This window comes from Schistocerca cancellata, chromosome 8 (assembly GCF_023864275.1).
Source record: "Schistocerca cancellata isolate TAMUIC-IGC-003103 chromosome 8, iqSchCanc2.1, whole genome shotgun sequence".
Lineage (NCBI taxonomy): Eukaryota > Metazoa > Arthropoda > Insecta > Orthoptera > Acrididae > Schistocerca > Schistocerca cancellata.
Window position 1 is genome coordinate 91691781 of NC_064633.1, and position 19329 is coordinate 91711109.

General features: G+C 40.2%; 1 protein-coding gene across 18 annotated transcripts in view; it reads left to right on the forward strand.

Moving 5' to 3' along the window:
* Positions 1-19329, forward strand: part of LOC126095287 (cytoplasmic dynein 1 intermediate chain) — a 197842-nt gene that overhangs the window by 74419 nt on the left and 104094 nt on the right. For all 18 annotated transcript variants that reach the window (XM_049910054.1, XM_049910055.1, XM_049910056.1 and 15 more), the window contains exon 4: positions 13206-13321. In XM_049910054.1, the coding sequence (XP_049766011.1) occupies positions 13206-13321 (116 nt within the window). The remainder of the gene's footprint in view (positions 1-13205; positions 13322-19329) is intronic.

Consider the following 19329-nt stretch of genomic DNA (forward strand, 5'->3'; position numbering starts at 1 on the left):
CAAATGTGTTATTTGTGGTAGGAATGTTCACAAGGGCAATTTCTCACTTCTTTCTCACCACTGTATCAACTGCATACCTGCCAAGTTTTCTCATTTTCCCAGAAGATTTCCAGATTTTGGGGTAGTCTTCCAGTTTTCCGGATGAACATTGTTTTTTCCGAATTTTCAACTTCCAGTCTTGTTCCCGCCCTCTGCATTCATATCACATTCAGTTTTGACTTTTAATAATAGTTGCTATTCTGAGATGTGAAGTTTGAAATTCAACTGAAAGTCGACTGATAATATTATTGATAATCCCTTCTCGCAGAATATTGCTGCGCTTTTGTCATTAACTCTGTGTGTTCGAAACACCACTGGTGAAAGGCAATCACACATTCTATCTTTAATCACATCTCACAGGTTATTGCTGCATATTCTTTGTGCTTTGAGTGCATGTTAATGGGAAAGTTTTGTTTATGCTTACTTTTATACGGTGTTTGCTGTGGTTCTGGTATTCATCCAATTGTGTGATGAGTTTTTGTGCAATTTAATGTTTTTGTGGTGAGTTCAAGTAAGGAACAATATCATCAGTCTTTCAGGGATGCGTATTCTGCTGAATTTTCGTGTATTATGCAATTGCAGAAAGGTGAAACATTCACATTCTGTTCCATGTGTTCGTGTGATACAAACATTGCTTATGGAGGAAGAACTAAATTAATAAATCATATTAAATCTGTTAAACAAGTCTCCAATATGAAAATGAAGAATAGCAGTAGGAAAATTGATTCATTTTTTACTAGTCCCGGAGCTGACCGTGACATAATAAGAGCAGAATGTTTATTCACTTCACTTTTAATTTAACAAAATATCCTGTTAACTGCTGCTGATCATGCTGATGCTCTCTGTAAGAATTTGTTTTCTGGTTCAGAAATCACAAAAAAAGATCGGTTGTCGTCGTACAAAGACTTCACATATTTTGAAAGAAATGGCTACAGATTCAAGAAATGAACTCATTAGTTGCAAGCAACATGAACCATTTACAACTGTAATGGTGACCATATAGTGTCATCGTGAGAATGTCCTGTGTTTCTCAGTGAGTGGGCCATCCAAGAGATCTGGGTGAAGCTAAAAGTACATTACCCTGTCGCTTGCAAGTTGTTGGCTTGTCAAAAGCTCTACATTTACTGTCTGGCACTTCGAGTACCGTTCTTGCTATGCCTTGATCAATGGAGGACATGGCCACGCAGACTTGCGACCTTAAATTCAGCACTACAGTTGTAAAATCACCCAGTATCATGGTAGCATCCACACCGCCTCCTCCTCCTCCTCCTCCTCCTCCTCCTCCTCCTACTCCTCCTCCAGCTGCGCAACAAGCTACCAAATCTTCACCCCAGTGGCGAAACCACCTGCTTCACAATTGGCAGACTGGACAAAAGGAACACTTCCACGAAGACTTCTTACATCCCTCCAGCCAACAACCTGAGTCTTCATTAAACAAAGAAGGTGTCGCCATGTGGTATCCTCACCTGGCCAACCTCCATTACGCCAGTGCACAACACTACCACTTATTGTTTTTCTGCCCTGGAATCCACAAGCTAACCTAGATAGAATGCTAAAGCATCTATGGATCACATGGAATAGCATCCACCAGCCTCTGTAGCAGAGGGTCTTCGAAGGCTGGCACTTTGCAGCTACTGAGGTGACAACCCCTCATTTGTTCCCTCTTCTTTCCCCGTCATGACTCCTCCAATGGAATTTCGCGGCATTAGATCCAACAAGGAACAATTACACCTGCTCTTGAAATCGCAGCATCCACTTGTTTTCAATCTCTAAGAAACAAAATTGCCTCCTCGTGACCTCTTCGATCTCTCACATTTCCTCCTGTTCTGCTTTGACTCTCCCATCCCCCGATGACAGCATTCCATTTCACTGGGGAGTCATGCTGCTCATCTGGAATGACGTTCATAGCCAGACTATCTCACTGAACACTCGGCTGCAAGCTGTTGCAGGCCACATTTTCCTTCCTCGTTCCAACTTTCTCTTTGCATCTACAGCTCTTAACTTAGTGCCTAGCATTGCTGCCTCTGGATCACAGGGTCCAGGATTTGATTCCCAGTTAGGTTGTAGATTTTCTCTGCCTGGGGACTGGGTGTTGCGTTGTTGTCATTATTTTATGATCATATGGGGAAGTGATGAGACTGGACAGTGAGAAGTTTGGGAATTTGTATGTACACTGATAACCACACAGTTGAGCACCCCACAAACGAAACACAGCAGCCGCCACCACCACCACCACCACCACCACCACCACCAACCACCTACTACTACTACTACTACTACTACTACTACTACTAATACTTTTCTCTTTGAAATGTCTACATCCCTGTCATTCAGTGTCACCAGGGCAGACTTCCCTCAGCTTATTGGTCAACTCCCTCACCCCTTTTTGCTGCTTGGTGACACCAACCCCTTTGGGGTTCTTCCAGAATCTGTCCAGAGGTGCCCTCTTAACTAACCTTCTACATCAGCTTGACCTCATATGCTTTAACACTGAAACACCCATGTTCCTTTCTGACTCCATGGACACCTATTCCCATTTGGACCTCCCATTCTGCACTGCCCAGCTTGCCCGTCATCTTGAGTGGTCTATTCTCAGGGTGTATACACCCCGGGACAACTGGGAAATGCAGGAAAAACCCAGGACTTTTTTCATCCAGGAGAAAATTGGGAAAAACCTGGAAATTTTTTAGAATTCCAGCAATTTTTCTTTGTTTTATTTTTCAGTTAAATTTTTGTTGTTTTGACTGGTAAGAACTGATACTGTGACAAAGAATTATACTGTATCCCACTACTGCAGAACAATACTGCTGCCGTAAAACATAAACGAGACAAAAAAAATTAAAATAAAACTGAAGTTGCAAAGGAAATGCGCCATTTACAACAACAAAGCACAGTGCACACACTAGTGTCTGCCAATAGCGAAAAGTGTCGAAGGCTATAGGACAAAGACTATGCAGTTCATCATCACAACAAACTGCTTCCGTTCAACGTGACGTCACAACTTTTCGCATGAGGTTTGTTTGAAGAGTTGTTAGTGGGCTCATGCCCGTGCACTGTTGAGTCGCGTATGATCAGCACCTTCTACTGCGTCTCCCTACTTTTAGGAGTGTGAGCTGTATCAGCAGTACCAACAAGCAGCCAAATGCTACCCGGAAAAATTTTGCTGGTGCGCCCAAGCTGCTAGATTCGCACAAGAGCAGAGCGGTCTTGAGCTGTAGTGGGAAGGGTGAATAGTCTCCACTTTTAGTGATTTTGCTATTTACTTTTATTTAGAGCTTTAATGTTAAATGAAAACAAAATATAATTCTGTGGCCGGGAGCTATCAAGTGAATTAAAATAATTCACATAATTACAGAAGGCTAAAATATGTTATTAGTTTCAGTTTCTGATTTTATTTTATTTTTATGTTTTTGGCAGTCAAGCATTAATCGCCTTGCAGAACAATGAAGTTATTTTTTTCGATCTGCTAAAGAAATTTGCCTTTTATTTGTCTTTTTCGCAGAGGCAGTAAATTTATTTCAAATGAAGTATTTCATTCTACACCATTGGCTAGTTTCAACTATTCCCTAAATTTCTAATGCACGTTTTCATCATCCGGCATGTATGGCATTACGCCATAATAAAGAACCAAACGTGAGATAATACAGTGCCGGTACTCCAAGAAAATTTGCATCCCGAAAACTTTATATCAGGTTGAGGCCTACATCTTTGTGAATCTGGACACACTTTAAGCCAATTTATGTAGTTTAGTATTATTTATGAAATTCTGATGTTTTCGCAGTATCATGTGGGGTCCTGTTTCGTTTATGACGTAATGTAAGATTTCTTAATGCTATGCAAGATCTGTAAATGCTATATACATACGAACATACGAGCTTCCTATGTCGTCACAGTTGCACATGGGCAGTAACACCTGTTTTCTGGTGTTGTCTGGTAATTGGTGAAACGAATTCTAATAGCTCACGAGAAAGTATTGTGAATGATGGTTTGAAAAGCGTTACTTTCAAAGTAAATTTAATTTTATGCAAGGTGAATTATGTTACGTACGAGAATTTCCTTTGAATTTCTTAAATCACAGAGTGTTTGGCTCTCGTTTAAAGCTTAACAGTTCAGAGACCAGACATTTACGTCATTATTTAAAATTTTACTATCACATTTGCGTGATGTATTTTAAAGTGTCACACGCACAAAGAAGACAAATACTATATGTGAAAGCTTAGCTTTCCTTGTAGTTATACTATGTACATTAATTTAAACCATTAATTTTTCCTATTTGTGTTAACGCTTCATAATAGTGATGTTGCTATTGGCTGACGTCACATGCCCTGGCGAGATCACGTGATATGAACTATGACTGGCTTAAAAGCATCGCAAGCTTGATTTCACTAAAGTGCTGTGATTGGTGGAACTCGAATATATACTTTCGTAATACGAAAATAGGCAGCGTACAAGTTGCTACACATAGAAGCTTCTCCCAAAACGTGTGTGCGCTGTGTGTTTGTTTTCTAAAGCACCCGGAAGTTCTATGCCAGTCTGTAAAACCTAACCCATTCAAAGATTTATAAGTTTTACAGTTCCGAGGGAAAGTTTACTGTCAATTAAACAGGGAAAAAGTGTATTTTCACCCAGGAGAAAGTGTACTTTTAACCGGGAAAAATCCAGGATATTTTTTTTCCCTTGTCCCCGTATACACCCTGGTTCTCTCTGACACATACTCGAGCAACCATTTGTTGTGTGCTATCACTATGCTGACTCCTGCCCCACAAACCCAATTGGCAGCTTTCTAAGGCCAGATGGAGGCTTTACTCCTTCCTGGTGATCTTTGACAAACAACATTTCTTCAGCTATGACAACCAGACAAACATTATCCTTACCACCATGGAACATTCCTTACGTCACACTACATCTTTACCGAGCCGTGTCCCAGTCCCTCGGTAGTGTGAGGCGTGCCGTGATGTGATTCATGCATGGAGACATGCTCTCTGCATTTTTAACCATCATCCTATGATTGGTGAACTGTATTCGTTATAAACAGTTGCATGCACAATGTCATCACATTCCTGAGGATAGCAAAAAAGCTAGTTGGACTTCATTTACTAGTTCTTTGAACAATTTCAGTTCCTCTTCCGTCATGTGGGGCAACCTCCAACAGCTTTCTGGGATGAAGGCCCATTCCCCAATTTTGGGCCTGACTGTAGCAGATGATGTCATTGTAGACCCTATTGCTATCTCCAGTACCTTAGGCTGCCATTTTGTGGAGATTTCGAGCTCCAACCGCTATCACACTGACTTCCTCAATCGAAAAAGAGTGGAGGTGGCTTGTACCATACCCTCATCCTCGCACAATCGTGAATGCTGTGATGCTGCCTTTACTATGAGGGAGGTAGATCATACTATCTTCACCCTGATCTTCTGCCCAAGGGCCGGATAACGTTCGCATTCAAATGTTGCAGCGCCTTTCTGCTTTCTGTTGCAGGAAAGCAGTTTCTCCATCATACATACAATTTCATATTGGCAGATGGCGTGTTTCACAGGTGCTGGCATGAAACCACTGTCATACCCATACCTAAGTCCAGTAGGGACAAACATCTTCCTTCTAGCTACTGCCACATTTCTGTCACTAGTGGTGTTTGCAAGTTGATGGAAAATATGATTCGTGGCCAGTTGATATCATAGCTCGACTCTTGCAATCTACTAACCACTGCACAGTGTGGATTTCGATCGCACTATTCTGCAGTTGACCAACTCATCACTTTGTCAACCCATGTCTTGAACATAATAAAATGGAACACTTAAAGCTGTCCTTAGGATGCCATTTATTATAATGGCTACCAGTTTAAATGCTCCAGTGCACTATCTTCAGGCCTTAGCTGACTCTGACAGGTTAACACAACCCATATACACAGTTCATCAGTGGACACCATCTATAACTGGGTTTTGCAGGCTACCTGTAGCAGCAGTGTTGTCTCTCCAACCAGGTATGGAGATGGTAGTTGATGGTAGTTGATGGTTGGAGAGACAACATTGTTGTTACACGTAGTCTGATGAATCATGTATGCGGATTGTGTTAATCAGCTCAGTGCCAGCTAAAGCCTGAAGATGTGCACTGAAGCACCGTAACTGGTACCATGTAATAAATGAAATCATAAGGACAGCTGTAGGTGTTCCATTTTATTACATAAGTGAACAGCCAAAGTCTCTCAAACTTCTAATCACAAGGATGGACATTCAAAAACATGTTATGAACAGTTTTCTGCAGAAATACTGAACTGGTTTTTGAGTTGGAGAAAGGACAGGTATCCTTTGTAATGTATACACGTGGGGCATCTGAGGCCACCTGCCTGTTTCCTTCAGGAATTTTTAAAAGGCAGAGTTTTCAAGGTATGTGTGGGTTCGACTTCATCGGATACATTTACCCAGAAAAACCCAGTGTGTCAGGGGGTCTTTCCTGAGTGTTCTCTTTGCTGTAGCCATTAACCCTATTATGGCCTGTCACCCACTGGGCCCGTGTGGCTCCCTTTTCTTCAACGACTTCGTGATCTGTTGCAGTTCTCAATGGACTTGTCTACTTGAACAGCGCCTTCAGCGATGACTCGATCATCTTTACTCGTGAAACGTTGACGATGGTTTTCACTTTTTGAAGTGCAAAACTGTTTGTATGAATTTATGGGTGCAGAATGGCTTTTTTCCACTGTCTTTATATCTTGGGCCTGTTACTCTTCTGTTTGCTGGAATTATGAAATTTCTGGGGCTCATGCTTCATAGAAAACTTTCTTAGTCCTCCCACATGTCTTATCCGGCTGCCCCCTGTACCCGGTCCCTCAATACCCTACGTGTCCCAAGCATTGCTGCCTGTCCAGTGGATCAGACCACCTTCTCTGTTTGTAACAATCCCTTGTCAATTCAAAACCAGACTGTGAGTATTTCGTTTATGTGTCTGCCTGTCCATATGTCCATCTTATGCTGTCTCAATACAATCCACCATTGTGGAATCGGTTTGGCCACTGGTGCCTTTTACACTATCCCAGTTGACTCTTTATGCATAAACTGCCGAACTACCAGTCGTACTGGAGTGATGTCATTCTCAGTGGGTACAACATGCCATTTGTGTGCCATACCCGGCCACCCACCCTGTGCCTTTTTGTTCGATCACTCACTTGACTGTCGTATGGGACTTGTCCTTCTCTGTAATCTCCCAGAGTTTGGTTTTGGCTGTTGCTCTGGCAGCTTAACTTAACGCTACCTGCCACATTCCCGATGGGTGGGATTCCTTCGCCACCCTGGCTTTGTGCAGTGGCCCGTGTTTGTCATGGACTTCATTCGCATTCTAAGGAAACTACTCCAGATTCAATCCATTGCTATAAGTTTCTCAACCTTCACACTCGACTTAGTGATAATACCTTCGTGTACACCGAAGGCTCAAAGACTGACCGTGGTGTTGGATGTGCCTTTGTCATTGCCACTAAGAATTTTTGGTATTGGCTTCCAGAACTCTGCTCAATATTTAGAGCAGAGCTTTTTTCCCTGTATCAGGCCACACAGTACATCCAGTGACACAGGCTTTTTAATTATGTCATGTGCTCTGATTCTCTTAGTCACTTTCAGAGCCTCTGTGTGCTGTACACCATCTATCCTTTAGTACAATGATCCAAGAGAGCTTCCACTTGCTCACCCTTGAGGAGGCCGCTGTGATGTTTATGTGGGTTCCTGTTCACTTCTGTCTGATGGGTAATGAGGCTACCGATGCGGCTGCCAAGGCTGCAGTCCTCCTACCTTGACCTGCTAACTTTCCCATTTTTTACAGTGATCTCCATATTGCCATCTGTTCACAGGTGGTCTCATTTTGGCATCACAACTGGTCTTCTCTTCAATAAAACAAGCTCTGGGGAATTAAACCTTTCCTTGTTTTTGCCATTGTCATTCGTTAGGAGGTGATCCCCCACCCCATGTGCTCATTGTCGTCAACCTTTGACTGTTCGCTAGTTCCTATCTGAATGCCCTTTTTATAACCTCCTTATGTTCTAGTGTATGTTTGCCATCTGAGCTATCAACTGTTCTAGCGAATAACGTACAGACTGTTAATGGCATTTTACTTTTTGTCCATCGTGGCAATGTGGCAAAGAAAATTTAATCTCTAGTTTGGGACCTCCATTATCTCTACAGCGTATTTTATGGATCTTTATCCAAGAGGAAGTTCATGTTCATAGTTCTTTCCTTCCGTCAGTTGGGCTTAATGTGTAGTCGCTTTTAACTTCTTTTTTGTTTTAGTGTTCTAAAGTTATGGCATGGGTGCGTATGACCTCAGTTGTTTTTGTGCCCTAAAACGAAACAAAGCAAAACCTCCCTACTGTTGCTGAGCTGTGCAATACACCTTCAGTGCTACTCTGTGCATCCAAACTAACATGTCCGTTTTCCTGGTAGGGAACTCTACCTCTCACAGTAGAGGCCAAGGTCTGGAGTCATGATTGTATTTCACATTGTGAGTGAGTGTCTGCTCTGAACCTAACTTGCTCTACTGTTGCCTCTCATCAAGGAGAAATCACGTGCACTCTGATGGTGTGTACCACATCGTCGGATCTTTCTCGACCTCTCCTTCATGCTGAAAGACTCAATAAACCCTGTGGTTTTTCACTGCCTGTTGCCAGATGTTCTCAGCGCATTTCTGTGCTTGGATATGGTATACACTGACAACTTTACAGATGACGGATGAACAAGTTTTGCCTACACGCATCCCAGATGCACTGAACTACACTCCCTGCCAAATACATGCAGTGCATTCACAGCAGAATTGTTAGCCATCTCGGGGGCCCGCAGTCACCTTCGTTATTGCATTGATGAGCCATTCTTAATCGGCAATGGGTTCTCGAGTAGTCTTCAGGCTGTCGACTAGTGCTTCACACCCATCGGGTGTGACTACCCAGTATCTCCTGTATGACCTCCACCACATTGGAAGGTCATTCGTCTTTGTGTGGACCCCTGGACACATCGGGATCCCAGGGAATGATTGGAACTGGAGCTTTGGTCGACTCTACTGACAATTGTCAGAGACTTGGAATTTGAATTGATGTGACCCGGTTTCTCTAAATAAACTATGAACGAGACCAGACTGTTTCAGTCCTCCCTTCGCACCTCTCACAGGGAATCTACTGTCTTGTCAGCCTCACATCAGTCACACTTGGTCAATCCGTGGCCATATCCTCTGATGTGAGGATCCGCCCCACTGTCAGTGTGCTGCCCATCTCACTGTGGTGTCTAATTTGGCCGCCTTATGGTGAAATCTTAAACTTGTTGACGTGCTACCTCTGGTGCTAGTGAACGATGCCAAAGGGACTGAATTTGTTTTACATTTTACCTATGAAAGTGAGTTTTACTCCTTTCTGTGCTGTAAATCATTTAGCCTCGTCGGCCATGTAGAGGGATTGGGGGGTACCCCATCACCTGCTCCAACCCGAGGGGTCCCATGGCTGCCCCATCTGGGTGGCCTAGCCTGAACCCTTCCCTTCCCAACTTTTCAATTCCTCTTATTCTTTTACATCTGTCATCGGTTGATAGACTTGTCATCATTGTTCTCTTTCCTGAGAGCTTATCTTGTCTGTGTATCTAATTATCTTGCAGCAATGGAGGATGTGCCTGCAGTCGCGTGACATGTACCGGGGGCTACCAACTACTTTCTCCGTGGGACAGCTCTCCCACCTTTACCCTTTTTCCTCTTTCTAACTTCTAATTGCTTCTATTTCTTGGTTTACTTGATTCTCAGATGCAGTAAAATCCATTTGGATTTGTTCTTTGTGTCCTCCTCTCAGGGGACTGTTCCTGGCTTGACACACAAAAGATTAAGGGATCAGTGATCTCAGGGCTTGGCCCCTTTAACCCCATCAGTCCATCCATCCAGTAATTAGTATTCAGTAATGGGGGTAGCCTTACAAAAAGATACAGAGTATGAACAGATATGAGTACATACAGGCAGTGTATCAGCTGAAAGATGCAGATAGTGTAAATGTGGAACCAGTGACACAGAATGAAGTAGAATGGACTTTAAAATGGATGAAACATAATAAATTCACTGGACCAGATGATGTTCCAGCACTTGAGCCAGTGAATTACGGACCAAGTATTTTATGGAAAATGTCGGCATATTTCTTTAATCAACTGATTAGAGTGAAGAGCTACCAGTGGATTTTAATATTTCTGTAATAAATTCCATTAAATAAAAAAGGGAGGGCAGACAGACAGGATGGGTAATAATTATGGGGCATCAGTGTAACAAACTTGATAGAAAGGTTGTATGACCAGATTTTGAGAAACTAAATCAGTGCAGAAATTGTAGACATTGAAGAACAGAGTTAGTTTAGAACTGCCTGATAGTGTATTTACAGTATATTCTCCCTGTGCCAGTTCATAGAAAAAACATCTGATTAAAATTTGGAAACCCATTTAGTGTTAATAGATCTCAAAAAAGCGTATGACATACCACCAACCAAGCTATACTGTTGCCTAGTAGAACTGGAGAAATAAATGCAGTAAAATGGGAATTCAGTTAGAAGACCAAAGTTTATATGTCATTTTATTCACAGACAACTAGGTGATGGTTGTGATTAATGAAGACATCTCCCATATAGTGAGAAAATTAATAAAAGAATGTAGCAAATGGGGACTGAAGTTGAACATCAAGTTGACACAATACTTAATCATGGGAATGCAGTTGGTAGATCTTGAAATAACAGACAATGTATCAACTGGTAATTGAGAAACTTACAAATACTTAGGGAGTATAATTAGTAAAGACAGATCATGTGAGGATGACTTGGGAAGTAGATTGAGCTTGAAAGGAGAGCAATATCAAAATTTATCTCCCTTTTATAATACACAAAAATTGGTTTCAAAACAAATCTTAATATATGTAAAGGTATTATGGAGCCAATTACCTGGTGAAGAACTACAAGAAGATTAAAGATGTAGAAATTGACTTTCTGAGATGAGCATCAAGGATCTCTTATGTGGAACATAGAATAAATGAGGATGTGCTGAAAGTAACACACAAGCAAGGTGGTACAATGAATGAAATAGAATGCATATTTTATGGTTTAGACACTTCATAAGAATGGGACAAGAAAGAATACCCAAAAATATATTTGAAAATATAATGTAATTGGATAGATAAAAAAATGTACTTACCAAGACGCTGCAGGAGAACAAATGTGAATGTACACTGATAGACTGAAGGTGCAGAGCAGACCATGACTTAAAATGTATTCAAGAGATAGAAAAGAGTATTAGAAAGAGAAATTTGATTATTGAAGACACTCAGACTGGTTATTGTTGAGGCTGAGATGAGTGATGTAACAGGATGCTTAGGACTCTTGCTAATATATACACTGAAAGATGTTAAGTCAAAACAGTGCCCCTAAAGTAGACAGTATTCCCTCAGAACTACTGATATCCTTGGAAGAGCCACATGACAAAACTATTCCACATGCTGTGCAAGATGAATGAGACAGAGATCTACCCTCAGGTTTCAAGGAGACTGTAGTAATTCCAGTTCCAAAGAAAGGAGTCGCTAACTGGTCTGAATATTAATGAGCTATTGGTTTAATAAGTCATGGTTGCAAAATACTGATGAAAATCACTTACAGAAGAATAGGAGAAGCTGATCTTGGTGAAGATCTGTTTGGATTCCAAAAAAATCTAGGAACACATGAGGCAATACTGATCCTGCAACTTATCTTAAGAGATAGGTTAAAGAAAGGTAAACTTACATTTATAGCATTTGTAGACTTGGACAAAGCTTTTGACATAATTGACTGGAAAGTACTTGTCAGAATTCTGAGGGTAGCAGGGGCAAATTACAGGGAGAAAAAGGTTATATGCAGTTTTACGTAAATGGGATGGTGGTCATGAGAGTCTAGGGGCGTGAATGGGAAGCAGTCATCGAAAAGGGAGTGTGACAGGGTTGTAGACAATCTCCAGTGTTGTTCAATCTGTACACTGAGCAATTGTAAAGGAAACCAGAGAAAAATTTGGAAAAGGAATTAAAGTATAGGGAGCAAAAATAAAATGTTTGAGGTTTGTCAATGACATTGTAATTCTGCAGATACAGCAAAGGACATGGAAGTGCTATTGAACAGAATGTACAGTGTCTTGAAAGGTGAATATAAGATGGACATTAACAAAAGTAGAGTTAAATCAGGCAGTGGTGAGGGAATTAGATTAGGAAATGAGAAACTAAAATTGAATTTCAAATTTGAACAGTAAAATTACTGATAATGACCAAAGTAGAGAGGACATAAAATGTAGACTGCCAAGGCAAGATGAGTATTTACGAAGAAGAGAAATTTGATAACATTGAGTATGGATTTAAGTATTAGGAAGTCTTCCCTGTCAGTATTCATTTGGAGTGTAGCTTTGTACAGAACCATGATGTGAACAATAAACAGTTTCGACAAGAAGAAAATGGTAGCTTTTGAAATGTGGTGCTACTGAAGAATGCTGAAGATTAGTGAATGGATATATTGTGTTGCTAATGAGGAAGTACTGAATAGAATTGGAGAGAAAAGAAATCTGTAGCATAACTTGACTAAAAGAGGGGTTCAGTCGATAGGTCATGTTGTGAGACATCAATGAATCATCAATTTACTATTGAAGGAAGTGTGTGTAAGCATGTTCAAAGAAATGTGGGTTCCAAGAGGTACTTGGAGACGGAGAGGCTTGCACAGGATGGAGCAACATGAGGAGCTGCATGAAATCATTTTCAGACTGAAGACAACAATAAGAGTGGCCTGATTATTGTAGTATTATTATATGAACTGACAGTTTTGAGTATTTTATATGAATTGATAACTACAGTTGCTCTAACTTGTGACATATATTTATGATAAGACTAGAAAAAAACAGAATAATAATAATAATGATAAGTTAGGTTAGGTTAGAATAATAATAATAATAATAGTAATAATAATAATACACAGGACACTAACTGAGGCATTTGAGATTTATGTTAATCTCAAATGCCTTGGTTATTGTCCTATTGCTCACTCAATATTGTTTTTGTCCTTGTGAATTATGATCTGTTTATTTTTGGTTGTTATGGGTTATACATATGTAATTGAATAGACTTATAATATTCATTACGATTTGAAGCATAGATTAATTATTGTCGTTACTCTTAGGAAACGGGTGCCGCAGTTGAGTGTTGTCAGTGTACAGAGCACGAACATTCCTCCTAAAGAGATCGTCACATATGCTAAGCAGACACAGACAGCACATACAGGGCATGAAAGAGACGGTGAGTTTGTGGCTTCTCATTGCTAATTTTTTGTTGCACATGCTATATTTTTATTCATTTATTTTCATTTGGTAGCTTCAATAGCTTATTGGTAAAACACATGTTGCTTGCAATAACAAGTTTTGCAACAAGATTTTGATTTTTATAATCACAGCATTTGTTTCACGAGTGTGTACTGTACAAATAAGGCTTCGTGGAAGGAAGTCAACTGAATTGTGTGAGAAGAAAGATTCTTTTTTTTTTGTGATAGAACTAATATACTTATTTGCTACATAGTGTCAACAATGCCAGTTGATAAAACATAAAAGCAAGAGTATTGTGGGAAGATCTAAAGATAAGAGAAAACTAGAAGGTTGATCTCTTGAAATAGAATCAGAAGGGTTAAAAAAGACAGACTTGGAGCGAAGAGTGAGAGTGAAGTACCCAAGACTAAAATTTGATCACACTAAATAAAAACAAATGAGAGAACTCAAAGTGCAAAAAACTCATTAAATCCTTAATAATTTTTAGAACTGATTCTTCTTGTTCTGAATTGTTTTGCTTTGTCAGTTCGACATGTAATTGCTTTACTATGTAACTCATAATTTGTATTAAAGGTACACGAAGGTTAACCCTCTTTTTCTCCCTATCTCCTTAAGAGTCTACACGCTCCCATTCTCCCTTCCCCAACAACATACCATATACCTTCATCTTCCTCCTTGCTCCCTTCATTCTCTCTCATCAGTTTCAGTTGCACAGTTGCATGTGGTGAGTCAAACTGAGTTCAGGCACTAATCAGAATAATCATACAACGAAGGTTTTCATGACCAGATGTCTTAGCTGCTGTTGATTCTTCCAGGTTGCATGGCCGTGTTCCATGAAACTTTTTCGTTCCTAATGTTTCATCCAGAGCTGTACTTGGACATATTTATGTGATCACAGAGATAATTCTTGTCAGAGATAGAATTTAACTACAACTGCCATCTGTAAAAAGTAAAACTATTAATCAATTCTGTAGACTCACAACCATATGTCACTAAGTCTAACATGTGTCAAATATGGGAATAATTTTAATAGACAAGAAGAATCCAAGAAACTCTGTGATACACAGACAGTAGCTCTACAGAATTGATAGATAAGTTTTATCTTTGACAGACAACAGTCAGTAGTTATGTTGTATCTCTGCTGATCACATGTATACTGTTCTGTATTGACGACATTGATTTATTCATCCTCCAAAACAGGAAACCAGGAGGTAGGTGCAGTGGTGGTAGTGTTTAGGTTACATGAAGAAAACAGTAACAGAAGAAATTTGTGAATTTCAGATGGTGTGGGCAGCTGCCACAGGATAAAAGTTTGTCCAGTGAATTACCTGGTAACTCCATTTGCCACCTAGGCACTGTTGTAACTTGCCACAGCCAACTGAAAACTCAAACTGGCATGTCTTAGCATATGCAGCAAGCATGATCCTCGCTCCTTATAAGTGCAACATCAGTGGACTGATGCAGGTTAGAGTGAGATGGGAAATGAGTAAAACTGCTGAGATAGTGGTCCCCAACTGCAAGAGAGAAGTATCCACCATAAGAATGTCACAAAATGATGTGAAACACTTGTTGCTAATTTACAAGGGAGGACAGTGGCATTTAGCTGTCAGCTCAACACCGTTTCTGCCAAACAATGAGTTTGCTAATATGTAAAGGCCAGGAACAATCCATCTAGAGACTACGAGAAGGTGAAGGATCCAAACATGTTTGTCCAGACACACCAAGGAGATGCAAAGCCAATTGCCAGATTGGTCGATGATAATGAAGTACCAGTAGGGTTGGCGAGTCGACTGCAGAGTGGGAGAAGCATTGGGCTTCCAGAACCATTTTACAACCCCACATTTTCGTATTCAGAGTAGTCTTTAGTAAAAATGTTCAGACGTCAACTAGTTGCTAAATGCCAGCTTGAATAAGCTCCGTTTAATTCTCCTTTCTCGCTTGGAATGCTACTTTCTAATGTTTGCATTTTAAGATGCTTCTAGTGATTGCTATTTTTGCTTGTCAGACACTGACTTCTGTTGTAGCAACAGTCAACCCTTTACTTTTTCTCATGTTTGTAAATAGCCTTTAGTGGAATAGTCTAGTCCAAATGTAATAAATAATTACTATTCAAACCCTCGAGTTCTTCCAGTCTCATACAAGTATTCTTATCGAGTCCCAAAACCCCCCTCTAAGTAGGTGACCTGTGGCAGTGTTTGCCACTGATCCGAGAAATCACCTGCCACAACTGGAAGTTCGTCACACTCCGTTTGCTCCCTGACTGCTTGGAAATTGTACACTGAAGTGAACCCCCTCAAGTCCTCACACATTTCCTGTAGTCTACGGCAGTACTACACGATACTTGTGCCACACCCCTTTTATGTCTTTCTCCAACACCCGACCAATCGACAAGACTCAGTGTAACCGAGAGCTGCTCTGAAAATATCCAGTACAACTCCAGACAAAATGTTAGAAACAGAAAGATTTCATGGGCCACAACCACACAACCCTGAAGAATCAACAGCAGCTAAACTGAATAATACACTGATGGAAAAAAATTACAACACCAAAAAAATTATTGAAGTAGAGCATGTTTGTCTGTGTAAAATATTTAAGTGATTAACATTGTAAGATCACAGGCTAATGTAAGTGCAAAATAAGCCATTGAAAAGGTAAAATGCTGGTATTTTAGCAACTGGTGTAACCACCAAAATATTGCATTCGAGAATTCAAATGTGCATTTATTATGTTGTACAAGTGCCGGTTGTCAGTTTGTGGGACGGAGTTCAATGCCTGTCGGTTGATACGGGGACAGTCAGTGCTGTTTCTGGACGATGCAGGACTTGACGTTCAATGATATATCGTATGTGCTCGATTGGAAACTGATCTGGTAATCGAGCAGGCCACGGCAACATGTCAACACACTTCAGAGCATCGTTGGGCTACAACTGCGGTATGGGGGGCGAGCATTATCCTGTCGGGAAACACCCCGTGGAATACTGTTCACGAATAGCAACACAACAGGTCGAAGCACCAGATCGGTGTACAGATTTTCAGTCAGGGTGCGTGTGATTACCACGAGAGTGCTCCTGCTGTCATACGAAATTACACCCCAGACCGTAACTCTCGGTGTAGGTCCAATGTGTCTAGCATGCAGACAGGTCGGTTGCAGGTCTAACGAACACACAGCATATCAGTGCCCCAAGGCAGAAACAGCTTTCATCAAAAACACTACAGACTTCCATTGTACCCTCCAAAGAACTACCACTTGACACCACCAAAGTTGTAAATAGCGGTGTTTGGAGGCAGTGGAATGTGTGATGCAGGGTATCTGTCTCAGAGCTGTCCTCGAAGAAACCAATTTGTAACAGTTCGTTGTCACTGAGGTGCCAACTGTTAACTCAAATTGCTGCTGCCGATGCAGTATGATGCACCAGAGCCATATGCAGAACACAGTGGTCTTCCCCCTTGGTAGTGCCACGTGTCCATCTGGAACCTGGTCTTCTTGTCACTGTACATTCCCATGTTAACCACTGGCAGCAGTCATTTACTGTGGCTACATACCTGACAAGCCTTCCTGCTATATCACAGAAGGAACATCCAGTTTTTTGTAGTCCTATTACACAACCTCATTCAAACTTGGTGAGGTGTTGAAAATGCCATCTTTGTCACCTTAAAGGAATTCTTAACAAATGTCAACTGCAATACAAGTGCTGTTGTTATGCATTTGGCATGAGATTTGAATAGACATCATCTCTCAGATGTATAAACGTGCTACCAACTTTCGCTTAAATTGCACAAGTCCATCTTGGTGTTGTGATTTTTTTCTGTCAATGTGTATTATTGTATCAGTCAGGTTAATGAACAGGCTTTTAACAATAATTAGTAGAAACTTACAAGCATAGACTGCATTGACAGTAGATGAGAATCTTTTGTAAACAAATTATTTCACAAACTTTCTCAAACTTGATGTCACTCTTTGTACCTCCGATTTCCCTCTCTGCTATGTGTGTGGCATGTAGCTCATTTATATCACCTACATTCCCACCTGGCTGGTTGGAAGTACTATTTTTAAATGGGATTTGTTACCAGTAATACAGTGGCAGCTGTGCTTGCAGTTAAGCATTTCATACTGGGCTGGAACATGTGCAGTATAAATTATTTGGCTTATTTTGTAAAAAAGTTCTCCTTTGATGGAAAACTCTAGGTCTGAAACAAAAATATTATGTTGTAAGTGAACATGTCACAACAAATTATGTCCAGAAAAAAAACTATCCATATGACATAAATACATAAATAACCAAACAGTAATTGCCCTTATGACCATGCAGGAATGATCTAATTTGATAGAATTTACTTTCATGCATCAGTATCAAACTGTTTGTTCATATTTGTCTGCTTAATTCAGTTTGCAAGAACTCTTTTTGACATTTCTGTGTTTCCTGTGTGTAAAGGGATAAGGACATTTTGTCTGCAATCAATTCTGTCTTGTGTTACTTTTTAGCTGGAATAGGATGAGATAATAACTAATACCATGAAACTATTTTAATTTTTTTTCACTAAACATTGCTGGAACTTAAATAATTATTCTACAAATTCTCAGAAAGGCTATCCTAAAGCATGTAACAAGTTTGTGTTGCATGATACAATAAATAATCTGATGGTGTTATAATGTGTTTCTGTATTTTCTCCTTACCCTTAAAACTACAGTATATAATCTAACATACTTGATCTGATTAACTGCTCATATGATTGTTTTCCAGATTCTGACCTACATTAAGATCTGAACAGTAACACTAACATTGACTTTTATCGCTTTGCTTAGAAGGTTATCATGAAACAGTGGAAATACTCCCAATGAATATATGCCTTTATCACAGTCTGCTGTAATTTTTGAAGTACAAGTTTCCCCATACATTCTGCATTTTTTTAAATGTAACTGCAAAGTATTATAAGATTGTGGCTGTATATTTGTGTCATTATTGGTGTTTCCTGTCCCACTATTGTTTCATCTGTCACATGCTAATCCTTTCCTTCTGTCAATCTGTGATGTCACCTTAGGATTTTTCTCTTGTTGTGTTTGTTGCTAACATTCCTCTTTCTCTACCTATTTGTAGTGCTTCATACTGGTTGATTTTCTTTCAGTTTTTACTTTTCTTCTGTACATTATTTTTGAAGTATGTTAATATGTTGGTAGGATGGCATCAACGTATTGTTGCTAAGCTCATCATACATTAGGAGTATTGTCCCCTTACCCCAGTCAGCAAAGACTAAAAAAAGGTCAACTGGAAGAAAAACAATTAGTGTAGTCACAAATTTTTGGGGAGTCTTAGGAGGGAGTACCATGAGCACATATAAAAATCCTGACTGATAGAGTGGAGTATTGAAGTGAGATAGTCGGAGGGATTTAAAGGTCACTCTCTAATGTTTTTCTTCAATAATTCGAAAACTGCGTCCTCTAGCAAAGATGTTTCCCAGTACAAAATTAAAATACATTAAATTTCCTACAACAGAGGTCTTATTTATTTTTTCTCTAGGACAAATACTTTGTGTTGCAGGGGATGGGAAATCACAGATTATTAAAAATATTTTTTTAACAATATTACTATTTCTTTAAATGAAATTACTTGAAAACAAATATTAAATGAACATACCACATCTAAGTGCAAGAGCCATATTTAGGGATACATTATGTTCCGGGGGTGTAAAAGTAACAGGGTTGGGGGGGGGGGGGGGGTGGGTAGAAGTCCAAGGGAAGGTAGCTCACTGGATTGTGTTCTTGCACTTCCTTCTTTCAGAGGTCTGCAAACTGGAGATCAAGCAGGTGATTATCTGCTGCACTGTCACAAGAGGCAGGTACAGGGTGTTTGACAAAGTTGTACTGTCCTACACAGTGCACCTTCTTGGTCACTGGCTATGCCGTGCATAGACATGTAGGGGGGACAGGGGTGATAATTTTCCACATAGAATGCAGGATATGAGTTAGTAGTAATACTAGTGCAAGAA